Source organism: Buteo buteo, chromosome 6 (genome assembly GCF_964188355.1).
Source record: "Buteo buteo chromosome 6, bButBut1.hap1.1, whole genome shotgun sequence".
Classification (NCBI taxonomy): domain Eukaryota; kingdom Metazoa; phylum Chordata; class Aves; order Accipitriformes; family Accipitridae; genus Buteo; species Buteo buteo.
In genome coordinates this window covers 38,447,573-38,469,549 of record NC_134176.1, presented here as the reverse complement: position 1 = coordinate 38,469,549, position 21,977 = coordinate 38,447,573, and the positions used below count along the sequence as shown (strand labels likewise).

General features: G+C 39.4%; 1 protein-coding gene across 3 annotated transcripts in view; it reads left to right on the top strand.

Annotated features, from left to right (window-relative positions):
- DCAF5 (DDB1 and CUL4 associated factor 5) overlaps window positions 1–21,977 on the top strand; it is a 78,011-nt gene that overhangs the window by 37,853 nt on the left and 18,181 nt on the right. For all 3 annotated transcript variants that reach the window (XM_075030481.1, XM_075030480.1, XM_075030479.1), the window contains exons 6-7: window positions 3,254–3,467; window positions 17,981–18,047. In XM_075030481.1, coding sequence (XP_074886582.1) covers window positions 3,254–3,467; window positions 17,981–18,047 — 281 coding nt within the window. The remainder of the gene's footprint in view (window positions 1–3,253; window positions 3,468–17,980; window positions 18,048–21,977) is intronic.

Below are 21,977 nucleotides of genomic sequence, written 5' to 3'. Positions count from 1 at the left end.
TGAGCTGTACTACCTCCATACCACCACCCCCCCCCCCATCATATTTCTGACTATATCTCTTAGATGTTTTCTCATAGGAGGAGAGGGAGCAAGTAAATATTTAACCTCTGTTTGGGTCAGGAAATGGATGTCGGTGGGGGGGGTGGTGTCAGTTTGTCTCTTCTCATCCCCACCTGACCACCTGCTGCCTCTTTTCATAGCTTGTTACAGGAAAATGTGCAGATAATTTAATAAACCCTTTCAAAGAGGAAGAGGGGAAGCAAGTAGGACACAGCAGGGTGGGGAAAAAGAAAACCACTGTCTTGTGATTGGTGCAGCAAAAGGCTGCACTTGAAGCTACAGAATCTGATTTTTGGGGACAGAATTGAGGCACGTGGGGAACGTCATTGGCATGTCACTCCCATATATGAATGGCAAATGGCTATTTTAGCATTTCTTTCTCTATCAGCCAAACCTAGCCCACTACCTTTTTTTATTAGTGTGGGTTTGGGGTTTTTTGGTTTTTTTTTCTTTTTCCTTTGAGCCAAACGTTCAAGGAACTGCAGCACAAACTGTATTTCCGTTACACGTGTGGCCAGATTTTGTGGAGTGAGGGTATGAGATAGGCAAAGCTGTGGATCTTTTGAGAGGTCTTAACTATGCAGCTCCTTAATTCTAGACTTGTTATTTGATCATAATTTCTGACGTTTTAGCCTTTCTTACTTCATTTAATATCTAGAGTAAAATATTCTTTTAGGGCTTTTTTACACTAAAGTTACTGAAATGCAATACAGAATTCAACTCCAAGAGGTGTTTTCTTTGATAGCTTTGACTGCTATAGGAGCTTAATGAAAACATCTGTAAGCAGAATGGAAGCTAGTTTAATATTACACTGCTATTACTATAAAACATAATCTCAAAATATTTCAGGCAGGGCATAATAGTAGTAACCATGGAAACTTTGCTTGAAGATTTGAAAGAATGGGGCATCTGGTAGGCTCACTCATTTGTAGGTAGGAGAGAATTCTGGGTTGTGGTTTAAATTGAGGAGGGTAACGGGTAATGAGGAGAGGGGCTTAGTCTTGGTGCAGTGGTGCTGTACCTTAACATTAAGTCTGGTTGCTGCACATTCATGGTGGGGAACTCGTATATTCTTATAAAAAAATTGACCTTTCTTAGCAAAAAAAATCTGGGTTGGTTTATTCTGGTTTGGGGGTTGAGATTTTGGTTGGGTTTTGCATTTTGGTGGGGGTTTTTTTGTTGGTTTTTTGGTGGTTTGTGGGGGTTTTTTGGTTGTTGTGTTGTTGTGTTTTTGTTGGGTTTTTTTGTTTGTTTGTTTGTTTGTTTGTGGGGTTTTTGTTTTGTTTTTTTTAAGGAACTAGAAACTTCCATAGAAAAAAAAATTTGGGCTTACACAAACCTATCAGGAGAGGGGGAGGGGAAAAAAGAAGTCATGTGTGTTTTGGGTTTGGGTTTTTTTTTGTTGTTTTGGTTTTTTGTTGTTTTTTTTAATGCCTCACTGAGTATTTTGAGCTGGCTGAGTATTGATCTTGATGAACAGAAACTAGGGCTGATGAGGGGGATCCTAAATCCTTGTCTCTAAGGTTACAGTTTCTGGTATTAAAGTTTCTCATGTTTTTATTAAAAACTATAAACACTATTAAGAGAATCTCAGCAGCTTTGCCTAGGAGGAGGAGAATTCTCACACATGTGAGAGAGCAGGACTCTTCATGCTCATACAAGTGTTCAGAAGGTTTGGTGCCCAGCTTGTAGCTCTTACTAGCTGGCTTTGAAAATGTGACTTCTGGTTCCTTTGCGGCACCCTGGCTTTGACTGTTCAGTTCACAAACTGCATGTGTGTGAGAGCAGTGCATTTCTAGTGCATTCGTTACGTGGAGTCTTCTGTTTTATTTTTGGTTTTGTTTAAGTCTGGCTTAGGAACAATAGTTTTTTAACTTTACAGTATCTCATGTAATGATACATGCTTCAACCTGCATGGAATGTAGCTTTGCATCCATGTGGAGTGACTCATTTTTCACAAATATTGGGGCAGAGGGCTACATCAGAAAGTATAATGCATTAAAATCTATGAATAAACTTCCCTGCAGAATCTGCAAATTCTGTGCTGGCATGCCTTGTCTGGTCCAGAAGGTGCATAAAAGTCACAGCTCTTAACAAGATTTGATGGGGATTGCTGAAAACCTATTAACAAAAGGTCGAGCTCTGGTGCTGCTTAAGGAGGTTTCAGTGATCACTGAACAAAAAAGGGATAAAATGTCTTCCTTCTTTGTATCCCTTTCCATACACAAAATCATTTCAAGTACATGGATTGAATTAAGTCTTTGAAAAAAAACCCAGAAGGCCTGTACAATGCAAGTTGAATTTCAGGTATACTTTGATTATCTTTAGGTTCCTGGATGGAGCAAATTCCATAATCTGTTATTGTTTTAAAGAGAGAGCCTGGAAACTTGTGGCCCTTTGGTTTTGTCTTGTATATGTCAATAAGAACTGGTACAAATACTCCAGCTCTGATCATACAGCCTTATATGGAACAAGGAAACTAGCTAATTCAACCATGTTAGAGTTTTAGGTAATAGTGTCATATGGTAGCATAATTGTCTTGCCTACTTGGCAATATTTTTAGATGAAGCAAGTTTGAGAATAGCTAAGTGACTTATTTTAGCACTTCTTGCAATAATTTGTTAGTAAGATGGCCTTTTATTTAAGACAGCTGGAACTGGTCGTAGAGTTCAAACATCCTCTGATGCCCTGTAGAAATGTAAACAGATGCAGAAGTGAGATAATGGTCAGAGTATCTACAATCGGAGAAAATGCCATCCAGTGCCAGAACAGAGGAAAAAAAAGTTGGGCTGGCTGGATTCAGGCACCAGCTGAACAAAAAGAGCTGAGTGCTGGTAGTGTCAGTCTCAAATGCAGACATCCCAGAAGTACAAGAAAAGCCTTTTTAAGGCTAAGGCTACTCTGAGACTTTGCTGCTATGCAGGAAATGTATTTGTTATTAACAAAACTACTTGCAGTCTTTAACTTGACTCTTCTGAAGACTTTATAGTCTTAGCATTTTGTTGGATAGTTTGTCATTCAGGTTTTGAATCAAGTTTGTTCAGGAATTGATGCTTTGAAGCAGAAACTAAATAAGATTATAGTTTATTGGGCTTGTTTGTTTGAAATGAAATGTAAGGTTAAAGAGAGTTCTGTCTTTAAGTAGTTCAGTTGTGTGGCCCATCTCACTCTTTTCCTCTGTTTTTTTTCCCAGTTCGCTGCTCCGCTATGGTGGAAACCTCTCCCTTCAGAGTGCCATGAGTGTTCGGTTCAACAGCAATGGAACCCAGCTGCTGGCACTGCGTCGGCGCCTTCCCCCGGTCCTCTATGACATCCACTGCCGGCTGCCTGTCTTCCAGTTTGACAACCAAGGGTACTTCAACTCATGTACTATGAAGAGCTGCTGTTTCGCAGGTGATCGTGATCAGGTAATAAGCAAGCAATGCTGTCCTGCATCTCCAGAGTTTCCGTGAGTGTTTGAAACCATGTCTGTAAGGCTTTTGGTTTTTTTCTGATTCAGGAGATAAAACAGGAGGCAGGACACGTGTAGGCTTACCTCAGAATTGTTTCACAACTTTCAGGCTCTGAAAGTGTTTCATAACATAGGCTATGAAAGAAGAAAAACATCTACCAAAGCATGTGATAAACTTTACCTCTTGCTTGATGTGATCTAATACTTACTTGGAAGGTTATATTCACAAGAAAAATATTTATGGAGGCTTTTTAGGTCCAATTAATAGGATTTTAGAACCATGAGTAGACAATGTTATCTACATGTGATAAGGAAGGATCTTCCTTTCATTTTGATACTGCTATTGAGTGCAGTAGAGGCAATCCCACAAAACATAAATATTGTGGATTTATAGAGTTACTGATTCTTATTTAAAATTGTAATGTTTCTCCTTTATACTACCAGATCAGATTATAGGTCTTTATAGTTCAGGGTTCTGTAAGTGGTGATGGCGCGTGATTAGGAAGGAATAGTTTGTTACTTCACCGAGGCAGGACTCTGCCCCTACTAGTAATCACGAAGAAATACGTCACACATAAAGTGACTAACAGCAGTTTGTATGATTCTAGAGCTGGATACTGGTTTTGGACAGCTGTATTTAATAACCACTAACACTGCTTAAGGACAAAAAATGTAATTTCAAGCCATGATAACATAGAACTAAGATCTGAAAATTTCTTTGCTGTCATCAGTAAAATTCCTGCAGTCAGAATTTAGTCATTAATTCTGTTGCTGCTGCTGCAGGAGGCAGAGTTGAGCTTCTTTCAGATTGCAAGTAGGAAATACATTTACATCACTGAACTTGAGCAGTGTTTCTGAGTTTTACATAAGTTTGGGCAGAAATAGTGTGAAAATGCAATAATGAAACCATCTTAAAAAAATAGAGTGGTTTACTGTAAAGAATGGGCAAACACATGTGTTGTTCAAGAAGAAAACTGCTGTTGATTTGTGGTCCATTATTTAGTCAGCCTAAAAACTCTTTTTTCCTCTGGAAGTCAGAGTAGACCTGTGTACACTCTGACGTATAGTTTAGCTTCTAATCTGTTACCGAATATCTAGTTAAAAGCCTTAGCGTCTGTTGTGCTTTCTAAGCCATTTTCTTATGGATATGGTGTTACTTTAATGGGAAGTATATGGCTGTTCTGGATCAGGTTGATATGGTGCTTCAGAAGCCTGCATTTTTAAAAAACTTGATATTCTTTTGACTTGATGGACTTTCTGTTCAGATAAGTAGCAGCACATAATGCTACTACCTAGTTGGAAATCAGAACAAAAGACATTTATATTCCCTTATAAATGCTATAAGAATCTGATAGGGAAGTTGAAGTTTAATGTGGAATATTAGAGAGGTGTGGAATTTGACCTGCTCGTACCCATCCTCTAACTGGAAGGAAAAAAGGTAATGAAGTCACAGAAAATGCCAGTACACTGTCCAGTAGTGCTCAAATTCAGCTAAGGTTGTCAACGCTATGGATAGTCCTTAGGCACTGCCTTTTACAAAGAACCCAATTCCAATTCCAGGTGTATCTAGAAAAGAAGGTTAGAGTTGGAACCTCCTGTAAGATACACAAGATGAATAAAAAAATTTACAATGTTTTTTAAGTTTTGCCCTTCTATACATCTAGTACCCTTTTGCTTTTTCGTGAGTTTTGTGAGTGTGGAAATAATGTATACAAGGCTCCCCCTGTAAATCAGAATTCACCAAAAACATAAATAAATCTGTTTCCAATTTAATCTGGTTCCAGCCCTCTATCCCATCTAATATTGCTGTCCTTTGCTTAATAAAGAATGTCTTTCATTTGAGATCCATGCAAAGTGAGCTTCACAGAATTCCCTGCTTGTATTTCCTTGTAGGATCAAAACTTTGTGTGAGCTAAGGCTCATTTGAGGGGATCTAAGGATAAGAAAGTTGTGTTCAAATTATGAGTGGTGCTTGTGGTAGGAAGGCTTCTTCAGAAATGTTCTCTGATTGCACCTCTGATTTTCCCTGTTTTCAATTTTTCTTTTCATCTTTATTAAACTGATGACTTGATCTTTTTTTCTCTTTTAAACTGTCTTAAGTAGTTAGATTTTAATACTTCATACAGAGCCTAGTAATTTAAAAATGTGACTCTCCTGTGTTCAATAATGATTATGTGTTGTCTGTACAGTTAGTTCATCTGGTAAAGTTGCATTTCGATTCTATATTTTAACCCTAACAAGAAAGGGATATCCTTAACTCATCAGTGCTTAGAATGCAGTTACATTGGGGAAAAAAGTGAGCTGCTGAAAGGAGGCCTTTCTTATGCAGCAGAGGTGATGCAAGACCTTTCACTGATTCAACTTCCTAACCTGGCAGAAGCATTTACTTCTTTTTCTGGGTTAATGACTTATATTGACACTTCAAGGGCTCTGACAAGTGTTTGAATGCAGTATAAGGAAGGGATCAGAGGGTGAGAGAGAGGTGGAGGGATAGCCTTTCAGCACTGTGAGACTCAGCTCCTCACAGAACTACAGCCTTTGCTAATCTTTGTATGGAGCTTGTACATGGAGAATGGTTTACTCACAGGAAGTTTTCCTGTAAATCATGACCATCAGGGTTTAAAAAACCACAACTGTTAGTATCTTAGTACTTGCCTTTGGAAGTTTGCTTTAACACAGTGGTGAAAATCTACAGAGAAGGCAAATAACACCACGTTCCATATGGAGCTGTTGGATTTTGGTATGGCAAAAATGAACAGATTCCAAGCTGTAAGCACACAACTTAGGAGTTCTCTTAGAGATCACCCTTACATTTTAAGAAATTAAATACATAAGCTCCCATAATGATCAGATGTGTTATTCTTACTTTGACAAGGTATGTGTATTAAATTAATACAATTTCTTTGCACAAATAAAACAGACTACTAGTTGGGGAACAGTTTGATTAGTTTGTCTGTTGATGGCAGTTAGGCTCTGTATACTAATCTTTTCTCAGCATTGTCTTTTTAGTTCTCAGAGATTGTGACAGGACTTGGATCCAGAACTCCTGACTTGTCACTCTAGAGGGGAGCCTGCTAATAGCAGGTGTGCAGCGATCTGCTTACCAGCTTTTTTTATTGGAGCATCTGTGATGCAAGTAGATTGAAACCTCTTAACAAAGAATGAAATACCATTAATGCTTTAAGTAGAAAAACACAGAAAGGTTCACCTGTTAACCCCAATGATATTTTTTTTAAGTTTAAAAGAACACATTCTGAAGTGCTTCGATGGATTTGAGTTGTTGCAGGTATTTTGGGTGTGTGGGTTGTAGCACAAGCTAAGTGACAGAGATCTTGGAGGATGAACAGCTTTGCTTCTTTTTGTGTCCTTGTAAACTGTTGTTTTCCTCTGAAAGCATTATTGTCCTAGTCCTTGTGAACCTGATTTGAAAATCAGCGAACAGTATATGAAAGCATTTTTCCTAGAAACGCCACAGTCAGACTTTTCTTGTTTCTTACAACTACCAAAGCTTGAGAGGCAATGTTTAGATGGTGTTTTATTTGCACCCATTTATAATTGCCTTAATTTGCTCCTCTCAGAACTCTGTCTTTTGTCCATGTCATGAGTGTAATGACCTCATTCACATGACACCAATTTTTCTTTTCTTTGTAGGAGAGCTCTAATGTTGGTAGATAAACTTGTTCAAAATTGTATGCCATTTGCATTACCTGGGAGCTCACTTGAGTCATACAGCTGTGGAAGGGAGGAAGGGTAAGACAGACTAGATGGATCAAGCATGACTCTCAGCTGCCCACTCCCGCTGTTGGCTGCAGAGATTTATGTGAGATCATAATTTATCCATCCTTCTAGTACAGACATCCAGGCCTAGAATTTTAAAGGCAGTTTATTTATGCACCTAACACCCACTGACTTCACCCTCATGTGTACAAGTGTTTGTTTACATACAAATCATAAAATGTGTGAGAATCTCAAGTTGTGTCGGGGTACTGGGGGAGTTTCCATTCTTCTTGTCAACATTAACATTTGGGAAATGTTGTTTAAATACTAAGGATTTTTAGTTGCTAGACTGGTATGGAAAGTATATTCCTGGATCTGAGCATACAGGAGGTATTGAAGGGCTTCAGGTACCCAAATGCATTTTTGAATGTAGGAGCCTCAGAGGCCATGGTGATGGGCAGCAATAAAAAAAGACCAACAAAAAAATCCACAAAACACAAACCCCCCTTCAAACTAAAATAGACCAAAAGCTTTTCTTCTTGCTCAAGAATTGTTGCCTGTGTCACAATGATGAATGCTATCAGCTCATTCTTTTTTTTTCCACTGTGCAGATAATGTGAGGCTCTGCAATGCTTGTAGCTGTAAAATCAACTGCCTATTGCCCGCTTTAAAAAAGGCGGGGGTGGGGAGAAATAACTTGTACCCTGTGAATCAAACAAAAAGTGTCTTGACTCTGGCATGCCCTCAGACATTACATCACCACTCAGCCTTTTCTGTTGACATTACACTGGTATAGGAGAGTTTCAGGAATGCACTGCTCACGGTACTGCAGACTGCTCCAACTCCCTATAAAGTTAGAACCTTCATTATGTTGAAGTCTTTGTGCTAAGTAGCCCTGGTTAGGGACAATCCAGTTTTTAGCAGGACAGAATTATTACATTAATATAACCCTTCCAAGAACAGGATTAGCTGTATAGGTGCCAGGGGTCTTACATGGTTGTGCATTACGTTTGTAAAGAAATAGAACTTTTCTTCTGTGTTCTTCTTTGTGTCATCTAACTTAAAGGCCATTTATCTCAGGAAGTGCTACTTATCAATGTCTAAGAAAGGGAATTATTCTTCTAAAGAATATATTGTGAGTTTCCTGTGTACAGAAGACTTAATAGTAGCTTATTGCAGTCAGCATTTCTTAATATATGAAAAAGCACTCTGTGCAAATATGTTGCTGTGCTTGGATAAAAAGAAAATCAAATGTCTTACTCTGTCTTAAATTGGCTTCTTCCAAGAATTACTGATTAGGTTGTATTTTGTTTTTTACTTAATCTAAATGGCAGTTTAATTCCCAGCTATATGTATAACATTACATATATATAAAATACATTCATAAGTAATTTATCTGGCTATGAATTTCTTGCTCATCGCTTTTGGTTATTGACACGGGAGAGTCATACTGAAAATGTCTCTTCAGAGTCAGGGTCTTTACAGAAAGGGCTGGGAGTTTTCTTTAACCCTTTTTATTCTGATCACCTCTTCCCCCATTCCCTGGGGCATCCTGCCAGCCACATTTCTTGTCTCCCTTCTCTAGTGCATTCCTGTAAGCCCTTGGGGGAGGTTTTTAGACCTCTGGACAGTAGTGCATTAGCCCAAAGGGACCCATACTGAAGCTAAATTCTGGTGGAGTGGAATCCTGACTCAGGAGACTTTGAGGTTTGCAGGCTTCATGTTGCTCATAATAGATCACAGGAGACCTGCGCTTTAGTAGCATCCCTTGCATGACTGGGGAGAGGGAAGGGAGAGAGTGAGCAGGAATGCACTGCTAAAAATTACACACAACGGGCGCTGCCCTGACAGTGTTTCTTGTTGAACTGTTAAAACTAGGCCTTGTCTAGGTACTGAAAAAGCGACTATGAATTCTGGAGGATTTTGACTAATAGAATATTTGATTTAATGTGTATTTGAAAAAGTAAGTAACAGATGGCTGAAGAAGACAAAAGAGCAATTGGGGTTCAGGCAGTTTCAGCCCTGCCCAGTAGAGTCCCCTTCATATGCTCAGATAAACTTGTTGTTCCTTTCTTTGGAATGTAATAGGAATATTTTCCCTGCCATAGAAGTCCATAGTAAGGGTTTCTAAGTTGCTTTTGTTCATGAATAAAATTACTGTTATGGCCTTTCTGCATGGCAAAAAGGCAGCTGTAAAAATGTTGATGGATTGTTCCCGATGATGCTTCCGTAAGCATTTAAAACTGCCCCACACAGTTGGCTGCTTATAAGATTAGGGATTTAGGGAGTAGGAATACAAATTTTTGGCTTTGAATTTTATGTACTAGAAGCAATTTGTGTTTCTCCAGTCTGCTGTGTCACAGCTTTTCTTTTTCCAGTTCATGAGATAGGCATGCTTCTTACTGAGGAACAAAGTTTCTGTTGTGAAAAGCCTTTGGATGTACCTGCTTGATTCTCAGGCTGAGATGGAAAACTTTTAAGCTCTTTTTTGTGCCAGTTTCAACCTTCCTGAAAAACAGTCTCAAACAGTACAGGTTGCAAGCTGCTGTCCTGGCTAGTATGAAGAAAGATGGCTGCTTTCAAAGCAACTGTGTTTCTTAATACCACAATGCTGTGAGCCCTAGTTGTAGATTACTCTTTACATTTGTTAAATATTGCACAAAAGATATGATTTGCGCTCCAGAATTCATTACAAAGCAGAAGATAAAAGAATGTGTAGGTATCCTTGGAAAACACATTTCAGAAATAGCTTTCCCAGTTACATCTCTTCTTACTTTAGGTTTTGTCATTGTGAGACAGCAGCAAGAGGTTAATAGCCTGCACAGGTGACTGCTCTTTACCTCTTTCCGACCCTGCACCCTGGTTAATTGCCTTGGGGAGAGGAACTTCTTAGTTGGTAACAGTGAGAGCTCCTGAAAGGAGAAGGGGCAGCCACTCTGACAAGGGTTGCAGACTGAGGGTACAAACAAGGTAGTATGCCATTGAGAGGGAAGGTCCTGTACTTTACTTGGGCTGCACTGGCACCCACCTGACCCCTACAGAAGCTGGTTGAAATACATAAATGAGAAGAAATATATTGAATGACTGTTGTGATTTGTATGGGATTTTACTGTTCTAGCTACTGAACCAGATCACTGCTGTGTCACAAGCACTGATGTTGGCACAAGGTATTTGGTGGGAACATACCTACCGAGGAAGTCAGCAGATGATCATTAAAGCAGATTTTCAAGCTGTAGTCAGTGGGAACTTTATACTAAAAGCCTAGATTCATCAGCATAAAGGTAACAACCTGACAGAGAGATCAGGAATCACAAAGAGATGGAAATACTTGACCAAGTGACTGTTGTTTATTCCTTAATTGTTTAAGGAAAGGAAAGGAGTGCTCTGCTGTGTGGGAGATCCTGCTTTTTTCTTTTATTCCTGTGGTATTGCCCAACTCAAGCTTTATTATCTTGCCGATTCCTTGTTTGTTTGCTTCTTGTTGCTTTTTGAATAGGAAAAAGTCTTTTTCTCCTCCATAGATGTGTCCTTACCTTGTTTCCCCTTTGGTCAGTGGATACTCTAACAATATAAAGATGATTTGAAAACAAATCTGTGGGTTTTCTACCTGCAGGAAATGTAGACTTAACAATAAATTCTGATCAAATGGTAAATTAAGTATCAGTCATTCTTTAAAAATGGAAAGAATAGCAGGGGAAGTCTCATTTATAAGGAAGATACGTAGAGCAGTCTTGGCATCACAAAAGGCCCAGAAGCAGCTATAAAAAAAAAAAAATTTGGTTGTGTTCTGTCAGACATTTTTCATGCAAAATATGTCATGTATAGCAAGACCTGTGTTCATGGTTGTGATATTATATATATATATATACAAGCACACAAATATATATGTGCACATGAGGTGACCTTTCTTACTTTTTGCTTTTATTTATTTGTAATTTGCTTTCTTATCCCCTTTTAAATAGTTCCATGAGAAACAGATGGTGGTGATATCATTGGGATTTTGTTGGGTTCTAGGATGAGTTCCCATTTGTGTTTCCTGATGTTTAGTAGGGGGGTGTAATTGTGGCACTGCTTTGCTCTCAGTGGCTACTTACAGGGCGTGTCTCTTTCCTCTGTGTGACTGCCTGTTTGTAAGAGAATATTTCTAGGCAGTCTGTAGTTCTAGAACCCTCAGGTCCTCTATCAAATTTGAAATTGGCCATTAGGCTTAAAAGTTCCTGGAGATGGATTGATGCCACAAAGAACAAAATAGCATAAGCCCTGTTTCCTTAGGAAACCTTTCCTCCTTGGAAATATACACAGTTTTTATGTTCTTTGTGTATATGGATTCCTTCTCCAAAGTGCTGATTGCTATGGATTTCAATCTTTTTTGGACAAATAATCAATGTTTTTCAGACTTCAGTGATGCTTTATATCAAACTGTGGTTTCCTCAGTGCATATCCCACCAGAGAGATGTGCACGGCAGCTCTTATACGTTCAAGAGGAGTTAAGACTTCAGCCTAGCAGACTGCCACCAATCCAGATTCTTTTATCTGTTGTCGTAGGAAAAAAAGCAAAAGTCTACACCCCGCCCATGAGTTGTATTATGTTACAGGCAATATATGGAGGGACTGTACATTCTGCCTCTTAAAGGAGCTGTGCAAAGCACCAGCACAACTGTTTCAAATTTGGATGCCTCTGTGCTTCTTCCCCAGCGTGTAGATTTTGCATTACTTCAAGAAGCTAAGGGACAGCTCACTAAAAGCCCAAGAAAAATTCTGTCTACTCTTTTTTGCCCCAAGTTTCATTGGCCCCTCTGAGGAAAGAACAGACATGCTCAAGTGAGTGGGAATTGAGATTTAAGAAGTTTAGTCTCTTTCAGAGCTGACTTGTTAGTAAAGTTGTAAACAGTAGCATGGAATTTGAGTCTCTCTAACAAGTATTTTACTGTTAGTAACTTAGCAGCAATCACTTTTCAAATGGTTATCATCTCTGTAGTGTTACCCATGGTCTCATTCATCCATTTATAATTACATGGTGATGGTGCTTTTTGGTTTGTGCTTTTAAGACAAATTCTCCCACATTCTTCTTGTTCTCTGCTATATTAGTAGGGCCATTCAAAAGACTGGCTGATACTTTGGAAAAATGATCCGTGTCTGCTGGTCCCTTGTCTAGGGCCAAAAGCTTAAAAATGTCTCTGATACAGGTCATAAGTAAGAGGAAATTTTATGGAAATGGGAAATGTGGATGTTGGAAACTGTAAAATAAGGTTTGATTTAGATACAATTTTATTGAAATGCTCCATATTCAGTAGCACCTGAGGAAATGTAGCTTGTGGGATTTTGAAAGCTTTCAAACTGGCAGCAACAAGAACAAAAAAAAATTCCCCAGAGTGGTAGTCCTCTGCAAAATGCAATGCTAATGCTACTGTTAGGAGACTATAGCAGCAGCAAAGATCTCCCATTTATTTATATCAACTGCTGTAATTTCCTTGGGGAGAGAGAAAATGAGAAGAGTTACAGTGGAATGAGTGGGGAGCACTAGTCCGAAATCATTCTGCCAGATTCCTGATCATAGTTCATTTTAAGCATTTTACATGTACTTGAAGCTCAGACTGAATTTGTGTTTTCTCCAGCAGCAGACTCTAACCACGCCTGAGAGTTTTCTTCCTTCTAAGGCAAACTTCTGAATCAGCAGCTTGTAGTCATCTGGAAGCCTTTTCCTGTCATTGTTGCTAACAGCTAGACATAGAAGCTGATTATTCCCTTCTAAAAAAACTCCAATATTAATTATTAGCAACTGTTTTTCTGTCTAATCTCATGTTCATGTGAATATTGTTAATGCTGATTTCCGAAGTCCTGGTCAGATACAGCAGCAAAAATGCAGACAATGAAACAGGTGGTTTTAATATTGGTCTCTCCTCCCAGACATCTGAGCTTCTCGCGCAGTGTCTGGTCTGATTCAGAATTCAGCACTGCACTGGTTCTTGAGGTTATGTTCTGCTTGGAGTTTGTCTTTTGGTGGGGAGGGGGGTGGGGAGGGCAGGAGGAGGGAGAGTGCGCACTGTCTTAGCCATTTACTTGTCTCTGTGAATGCGCATGTTTTTGCCTCTCACTGGCTTGCCTCTGTGATTTGATTATCTGGGCTTTTGTTCTTAAAGGGAGTGAGTAAAAGGTACTCTGCTAGGAATTACGTTTTGCATGTCCCCTCAGGACCAAAAATCCTTGGCCACAATTAAAGTGGAGTCTAAGCATATGCAGCATGACATTCTTTCATCTACCCCACCCCAACCCCTTCTTTCCTTTCTGTTCCTTCCTTTTAAAAAGTCTACTTCATTCCCTCAGGATTTCAGCCTTATTAAGTAGGGCTTGGTGCACTTCATAGCAATTATTTCTTTGAATTTTCTAGTAGTAGGGACTGACTTTTGCATTTTCTCAATCCTTATTCTCCAACTTTCAACTAGTGTGGAAAACTATTGGCTTATTGTTATACTAATAATGAATCCATCAAAGAAAAATTTTCACAGATGATCATATAAATGTCCTAGTAATGTCAGTCCAGCTGTGCTCTTCAGCGGCCTTGGGTTCTCATCGTCTTGTGCAGAGAGTACTAACTGGAACTGAGTTTCTTTTTCAAATGTCATTGAAGAGGTGTGTTTCTGGCTTTAGCAGCTTGGGTGTCTGCTCTTGAAGCTTCAGCTGACACATCTTTCTTGCAACAGCTGCAGTCATGAAGTTGTGCTTCTGGCAGTCTCTTGGTTTCCGGCTGAAAAGCCATGTTCTACTTTTCGGACCGCTATCACCTCGTCTTACAGAAAAGGACAAAAGGAATGCTTTTGGGAATTCAATTCTACGTTGTGAGAACAGCAAGAAAACGTACCCCAGAGGTATCCTAAGAGGGAAAGAGAGTGGAAAACAATGCTGGCTGCCAAGGTGGTGGCAGCGGAATGGCAGAGTTAACGAATAGTTGGATATTTTGTGGAATATGATCTATTTCTGATAATTACTGGCAGAGATAACTATCAAAATAGAATTTAAATTCTATATAAAAGTTCACAACTTGCAGGCCATTGCTTACATCATCAAACTTGTGTAGATGACTATCAATAAATGCTTTTGGCACTTACTGATGGCTGTCTCAGTTGCAAGATTAAACCTGTAAGTACTTCTTCAGAACAGCTCAGATCCTGAGCTGAGCTTTGTTCTGTGACTAGACATAAATTGCAATGTAGATGCTCTATTCATTCCTACTTACTTTCTCTTAATTTGCTCCGTAATACTTTGACTAAGTGTATTTGATTGGTGTGAATTAGGCTAGGTCATTAGGCTAGAAAACGGTAATGAAGTGAAGGACTTCATGGTGCTTCTAAGTAGGTAGGAACTATCTCAATTAGAGATAGTTGGGTTGAATATCTCTGCCATTGGAGGTATTCAAAAGCCATGTGGACATGGTCCTGGGCAGTCGACTCTAGGTGACCCTGCTTGAGCAGAGTGGTTGGACCAGATGACCTCTGGAGGTTCCTTCCAGCCTCAGCCATTCTATGATTCTGTGAACTACTTTAAAATACTTTTTGCTAATTTCTTTCTTTAAATTCCCTAAATTGTGACCACATGAATTTATGCAAGTCCATATGCTGAACTGCAGCTTATGCCTCTGCCTATGTGGCCTAAGTTTTGTTTTCCCATTGGAGTTTTCATGAAGCTGTGATGTGTGGTGGAGTGTAAAAGTTTCAGGTGGGCATTTTCCTGATGCTGGCCACCTCTCCTCCCCTTCCCACCCCTCAACCCAAAAACCAACCCCAATCCACCAAGACAATTATTTCCCTTTTTACTTTGGTAATCTTTGAAAACATTGAATCAGAAAAGAGCTCCAGAGGTCATCTGACTTAAGCTGCTTCTCAGAGCAGAGCATCTTCAAAGTCAGATCAGGTTGCTCAGGGAATTGTCCAGGTAAATTTCAGATTTGTAAGGGTGGAGATTCTACCGCCTTTCTGGGGCCAAGTTGCAGTGTTTGTAACGCTCCTCCTGAACATGCTTTTCCTTTGTGCTCAGCTGGAATTTCTCTTTCTGTGTGTTGTGACTGTTGCTTCCTGCACATCTATTGCATGCCTCTGGAAAGAGTCTGTCCCCAGCTGCTCTGTATTCCTTCAGACAGTGGGACACTGTTGAGGTCTACTCTGTCGCTTCATTTTCTCTTCTTCTGGCTAAATAAGGCCAGTTCCCTTAGCTTTTCCTTGCAGGTCACATGCCTTCAGCCCAAGTGGCCTTCCTCCACTCTCCGTCCAATTCATTAGTGTCACTCTTGTATTGGGGGACCCAAACTGGACACAATATTCCAGGTGTGGCCTCAAAAGTGCCAGGTGAAGGGAATAATTGCTTGTCTTGACCTCCAGGTGACACTCTTGATAGTGCAGTCAAATTGCCATTAGCCCACATCACTGCACTGGCACTCTAAATTTTGCTGTCTCCGAAGCAAGACAGAGTATACTCAGATCAGCAGTCTTTGCAGGTGGTATGTTTTTTTTCAGTGCGCAGTGATACACCAGATTTCCTAGACGATTGGCCGTTGAGTCTTACAGGATGCACAGTGTGTCCCTCTGCAAATCAGTTTGGAAGCTGATTTGAAGAGTCTCACAGACACTTCGTTCCTGCACGTATATTAATGTGTTTTTTCTGTTGTGTGCCTGGTGCAGGATATCTGAAATCTGTCACTTCGGGGCCTTTCATTGTTGGTAGGTTTGTTTGATTTATGATGTGAAGTGCTAAATGACACTTACATTTAGGATTTGTTAGAACTTGTTTGGTTTAAAAAGGGGGGGGGGGGGCATTATGGCCATAAATTCAAGATACTGAGCTTTCTAGCTGCTTTAGAAGTCTCCATTTTTCCCCACACGTCCTAGGCAAACCAGTTGCTGCTTCAACCACACAATTAGGTAATAAATACTAACAATTGGCAACATCTTTATAACTAAGTAAGACTTTTTTTTCCTTGTAGCGTTTCTTGTGTAACAAAACATATTAGAGGTGCTTTCTTTCTGATTGCTGGGAGGTTGCCTATATGAGCCCTAGTCTGTGTAGTTTTGGCACAGTGGCTTAGCCTGCTGTGGGCTAACATTTATGAGCAGTCAAATGAAAGGGAAGCACATATTCCTGGCACTGTCAGGTCAGTTTGGCAGAGGTAAGCTGCCTAAGTGCTTGAACACGTTGGCTTGTAGAAATAACTTTCTGGCTTGGAGAGGATGGGTCTATGAGTGATGCAGAACTAGTGTGCACAAGTTTTCAAAGGAACTTTTGTTTGATCAGTGCTTCTTATCTGTCAGAAAATGAGCAGAATTGCATTCATAAGTGCTTACTCACATCCTACATCCTTAAAAATAAGAGAAAAAAGAATGGTTGGATTGTGATAGTAGGAAACCAGAGAAGGGATTTTGGTGGTTGGTTATTGCATTTCAGCGGCTGGAAACATCCAAATACTGCATGAACATAATTAGCATTGCAAATAGAATATATGCAAATTTATAGCAGTTTTCTCAGTGTTAGTGTATATTTTTTGTTAATTTGCTTCTCAGTCCTGTGTCATTCCAGGACTTGTCTCCTCACTGCTTGATATTACTTTGATGGTTTTGTGTCCCTGGAGAGTGAAAGACAGAAACCAGTTACACTTGAGCCAAACAAAACAGAATTTGTCTCCTATCAAAGGTTAGAAAAGGGACAAACTTGCTCTGTTTCTTTCTTTTTCTCCCTTTCCTCTACCCTAACAATAAAATGAAAACCCCGATTTCTTGACTGTATTGAGCCTTAAGGGGGTTGAAAGCTAGAGATTTACACTGTCTACACCAGTATAACTGGAATTGGAATCTGCCCTTGGTTCCACTACATGTCGTCTTATATCTAATTTGGGAGAGAAATAAATGACAGGGAGTACAGTTTATTGGAGAAGAGGTATTTGAAGACAAGGCACAGTTTGCGGCCTTACATAACTGAGACATGTAAGCTTTTTACCATGTCAAATGTCACCTGTCATTCCAGTGCATGTTTGTAGTATATTAAGCTACTTCAAATTGTATATTGCCTACACTTCTGTACAATAAAGAGATTGCTTATTGCTCATGCACTGTTGAAAAAGGGCAGCCTTCCATCTCTTCAGGGTAACTATAACCAGGAAAAAAATGAACAGTATGATAAACATGTTTTTTTTTAAAACCACTTGAGACTTGCTGACAGTGTATATTTAGCTTTGGTTTTGTTCAGTGTTCAAGATTAACCTCAGTGACTGACTTTTGATGGTCTGAGTAGACAGATGAGCCAGACATGTTGTGCTTGTGTGTAATGGACATGCTAGCTCTCTTCTTAGGTATGTGTTTGTTGGAGTTTTCCTCGGTAGTTCAGGAGATGAGAAAAAAGAATTAAAGACTTTGACATTAAAAAAAGACCAGAGTTGCAGGCTGCAAGATATGAGAGTTTGACCTAGGCAGGCTTGTAATAAAGCCAAACGAAATCCATAGCCTTGTTTAGCAAAGAAAACATACAGTTTGGGCAGTAGGCATTAGATACATGAAGCATGCTTTTGAATTTTGGTCTGTTCATATGCATGCAACGTTTTTGTGCTGGTACCCCACCCCCATTTAAGGGTAAGTTGATCAGTGAGGTGCAAAGAATGGTACAAATTATCTTGTTTTCCTCATTTTTGGTTTGGAGAAACTAGATCAACAATAAAGTACATAATTCATGTGATACTTTGTGGTAAACTGCTTTTATTTTTATTCCTAACAGTACATCCTTTCAGGCTCTGATGACTTCAATTTGTATATGTGGAGGATTCCTCCAGATCCAGAAGCAGGTAAGCTTTGTTGTTTTGGAATTTGGGGGAGGGGGGCCAGTTGTCTGACAAATACTTGTTTGGTTTTTTGAAAAATTGCTGTTCTCACTCAGCCTCTGAATCTAGAGTAATTCTGATGAAAGCTGGCTGGCGAGAGTTTACAAATGCCTAATCCAGTCTCTGGATAGCAATGGCCAATGCCATTTGAATCTTTTACCGTACTGATTTTCTTTTTGTTTCTCTTCTATAATGATCATTTAAATCTTCTAGATGAACTGATGAAGAGAAGGAGGAGCTGTGGCTGGAGCAGGGTGTGTCTTTCCTCCCTCTTGTCTACCAACTCTGCTGCTTCTAAGCTGATCTGAGTTCCGTGAAGAACTTAGAATCTGTTACTAAGAAACTTCATCTCATAACAAAGCTTGCAGCATAAAGTGGTACTGGGTTCACAGGCTGCTCCTTACAGCTCCAGTGCAATGGCCTTTTTTCCCCTCTTTCTTTCCTCTTACACCAAAACACTCCCACTGATTTCTAATGCAGAGCAGTTATGCTCTTTTACTTTCTAGGTGGAGGAGCATTATCAGCTGGTGGAAATGACCAGTTTCAACTCATTTCTGACCCTTTTCCATGCTGGGGCAGACAGGCTAAGCAAATAGCACTAGCTCAGCTCTGTGTGAAAGTATAAGAGGGGGGTGTTAGAGTAAAGAAAAGCAGCAATGTGTGTGGGATATAACAATAGTGTTGTAGATGCCACAGTTGGTTGGTGCCTAATTTGATATCATCTAGTATCATGTAGGGTTTGGCAGTATGACACACTAAGCCATACAATGTCAGCATCTCTCTTCTGTTGAAACAAATTGCTGTGCTCTTTTAGAAGGGTGTTGAATCTTGATTGAAAGACTCAAGACTTTAGGAAACATACTACTGTTTCTTTTTTAATGGCTCTGACAGTTTAAGCTGTACATTTTAGTCATATTAAGTACAACTGAGTGCTATCCTGTGGTCTCAAGTGCTTTAGCAATAGTGAGAGCAAATTACAAGCTGCATTAGAGGTAAAATGAAAATATTTTGTTTCATTTTCAAAGGCTGTTAATCACAGCTGTGTAATCCACAGCTGAGAGGATGGCTAGCCTCTAAAAGGTTGGTTAATGGCAGGGTTTTGAGGAAAATACCATTCTAATTTTGTATTGCTTATTTAACTATTTGATGTTGCAGTCCAGAAGTCCTGAAGTTGGTCCTGCTAAATATACCAGCACCTTGGCCTTCCATCTTTGTGTAGGGTTTATAGAGGCTTTTCCCTACTTTCCTTTTAATTTGTATGATTTGCTTTTACATTTGACACTGTGTTACTATTACTTATAGAATTTCCTCTTGGTTAAAACAAAAGTTACATACATTTAAATTAGTTATTTATCTGTAAGTTTTTGTGTGTGGACTGTAGAATTACATTTTATGCGTGTTACTATACTTGTCCTGCCTCATTTGTAAATTAAGGATCTGAGATTTTGTGTTTATCTGGCTCTTGAAAACTTTTTTCCCAGGCAGCTGCAGATGACAGACTTTTTATCTGGGACCTTTGCACAAAGAGTGATAGCTAGAAATACCATAAAACAATGTCATATGTGTTTTGGTCAGCTTGCTTGGTTTTGGTTCTTGTAACTTGAGGAAGGGCATCAGTAAACTTGCAACATTTCAGTTACAAAATTAATTACTTAATTTCAATTGCCCTCAGTGGTTGCTTAATGGGATCAGAAGATCCTGTAGTAGGAAGGTGGATGTCTTAGTCTTTTGTAACTTGAGTAGTTCCCTTATTGAAACAGTTTAGCAAAACGCAGGAGCTTTGTTTTATTAGAGCTAAAGATTTGGCTTCTGTGGCAAATAACTCATTGGCCATCCACATCACCTCTGACAGGCTTATTGAAGCTCTTTTCTTCATTCAGCTCTTCTTGAAGGGTTGTGCCTGTTCTGAATGTGACGAAACAGCCTTTCTTAAATCTTATCCTGTGATTCAGAATAATTGTTCAGCTAGAGAGGTTGCTCTGCTTCCTTTTGGAGAAAGAGTCTTGTTGTAGGGGTGTGGAGACCTTGGAAGGCTTCTGCTTCAATGGAAAACTGCTTGTTCTCATGTTCTAGCTTAAAATAGGAGTGTCTTTGGGTCTGTGATCTGAGGGGGTGGAATGTGGTCTTTCATTTAAAATACTGTACAAACTAGACAGGATGATGTAATAGCCTGTACTGTTGGTTGGTATTTTACCTAAAAATATCTCTCTAACTGATTTCTACCTTCCAGTTGAATTCAGACATTGTGTTGCTATAAATATTTATGATACAACTCCCTTAAATTATATCAGCTATTTGTAAATAGCAACTTTTCTGCAAGCATAAATCTTCTTACAGAGCGGCATCCTTAATGACAACTCTGAAATAGATTATTTTGCTTAAGTAGAGGTGCAACAAGTACTAGCTATCTAATGATTAGCAACATTACCACACAAAAGATGAAGAAAAGTGGGAAGGAACCCACCAGTCAGACAATTGCAAACATATTTCAAGTTGGAGGAATGCAGTTACCTGTGTTGGTGTTTTGCCAGGGAAATGGAACAAATTCTGCTGGTTTTTTGCAAATAATCATAATTTAGAGGTGCTCTCCCAGTAGGTTGCATTGGGTCATTCCCCCTCAGCTGGAAACTCTGCCAGGGCTTTTGTCCATCCAATTATTAGACAGGATTTACTTGGGGGCAGGGAAGTCTGTGAAAAAAGGTATTTCCTAAATTGCTTAGGAAACTGTTCGCTTGAAGAGTTTTATTGGCTGTCTCCCTCCACAACCTTAGATTATTCTGAATAGGCCAGGATTTCCTGTGCCAGAAAGTTGGTTGCTTTTTTACCACCTTTTGTCCTTTTTTGAAGATGGAATAGTTTGCTCATTTTTCCACTTTCTTCTCCATCCAAGTACTACCCAGCTTTCCACTGTGCTTCAGAAGTAATTGCCGATTGTCTTGGTGAATTTCTTAGCCAATTTCCTCTTCAAAGTATATATCCTGGTTTTCTTCAGAGCCAGAGTTTCTAGCAAAATTAATACATTAGTCTGACAGAAGAAAAGCAGTCCTAAGTTTCCACAGCTTTTACTTGACTCCAAGGCAAGCTAGAAGTGAGAAGAGACATTAGCCCTACCTGACCTGCCCAGCAAGACTTAAGTCATAGAAGACTGAAGTGCCTGTATGTTAAGCACTTCAGGCAGTATTTAAACCTAACTCCTATAAACATGGTCTCTTAGCTGGTAAAGAATCCCTGTTCAAGACAGAACCTGACATGTCTTGTGGGGTAATAGAGGGCTTAGGAGACCAAATGTTTTGCAAAATGGAATGTACATTCCTCACCCACAACTCTGAATCATCTTTGCAACTCAGAGCTTGTCTCTTGCTTTTGAAATATTACTCAAAGATGCTATGGGATATGATTTTATTTGCAATTGAGAAGCCAGTTGGGGATCCTTCAGTTTACGTGAGAAGGCTATCACCAGCCTTCTAAAAAACTTCACTAAATCAGAACAGCAAACTGCATTTCAAAATCTCTTTTTAATTCTATCTTTGACTGTAACTGCTAGCGAGAAAAGGCCTGTCATTGTGGTCCAGTTACTAAACTAATTGCACCAATTTTAAGCAGAACTGATGCAATTTTTCTTCCCTTTTTTTCTCCTCATTGGTCATTGTAAATGCAGACACCTCTTTAGGCTTAAGAATTCAGCAACAGATCTTTTCACAACATTTGAACAGCATTATCTCATTGGAGACAGCTTGTGGTTTAAGTTCTCAAAATTCCAGGCTGATAAGTGAAGATGAATAATAGATGATTAAGTGTTTCTTAATGTCTTTAGCTATTTTTGAGTTATTTATATATGGGCACACATGCATATATGCATACCACTTGGGTTGGGGTGGGGGGAAGCCATCTGGC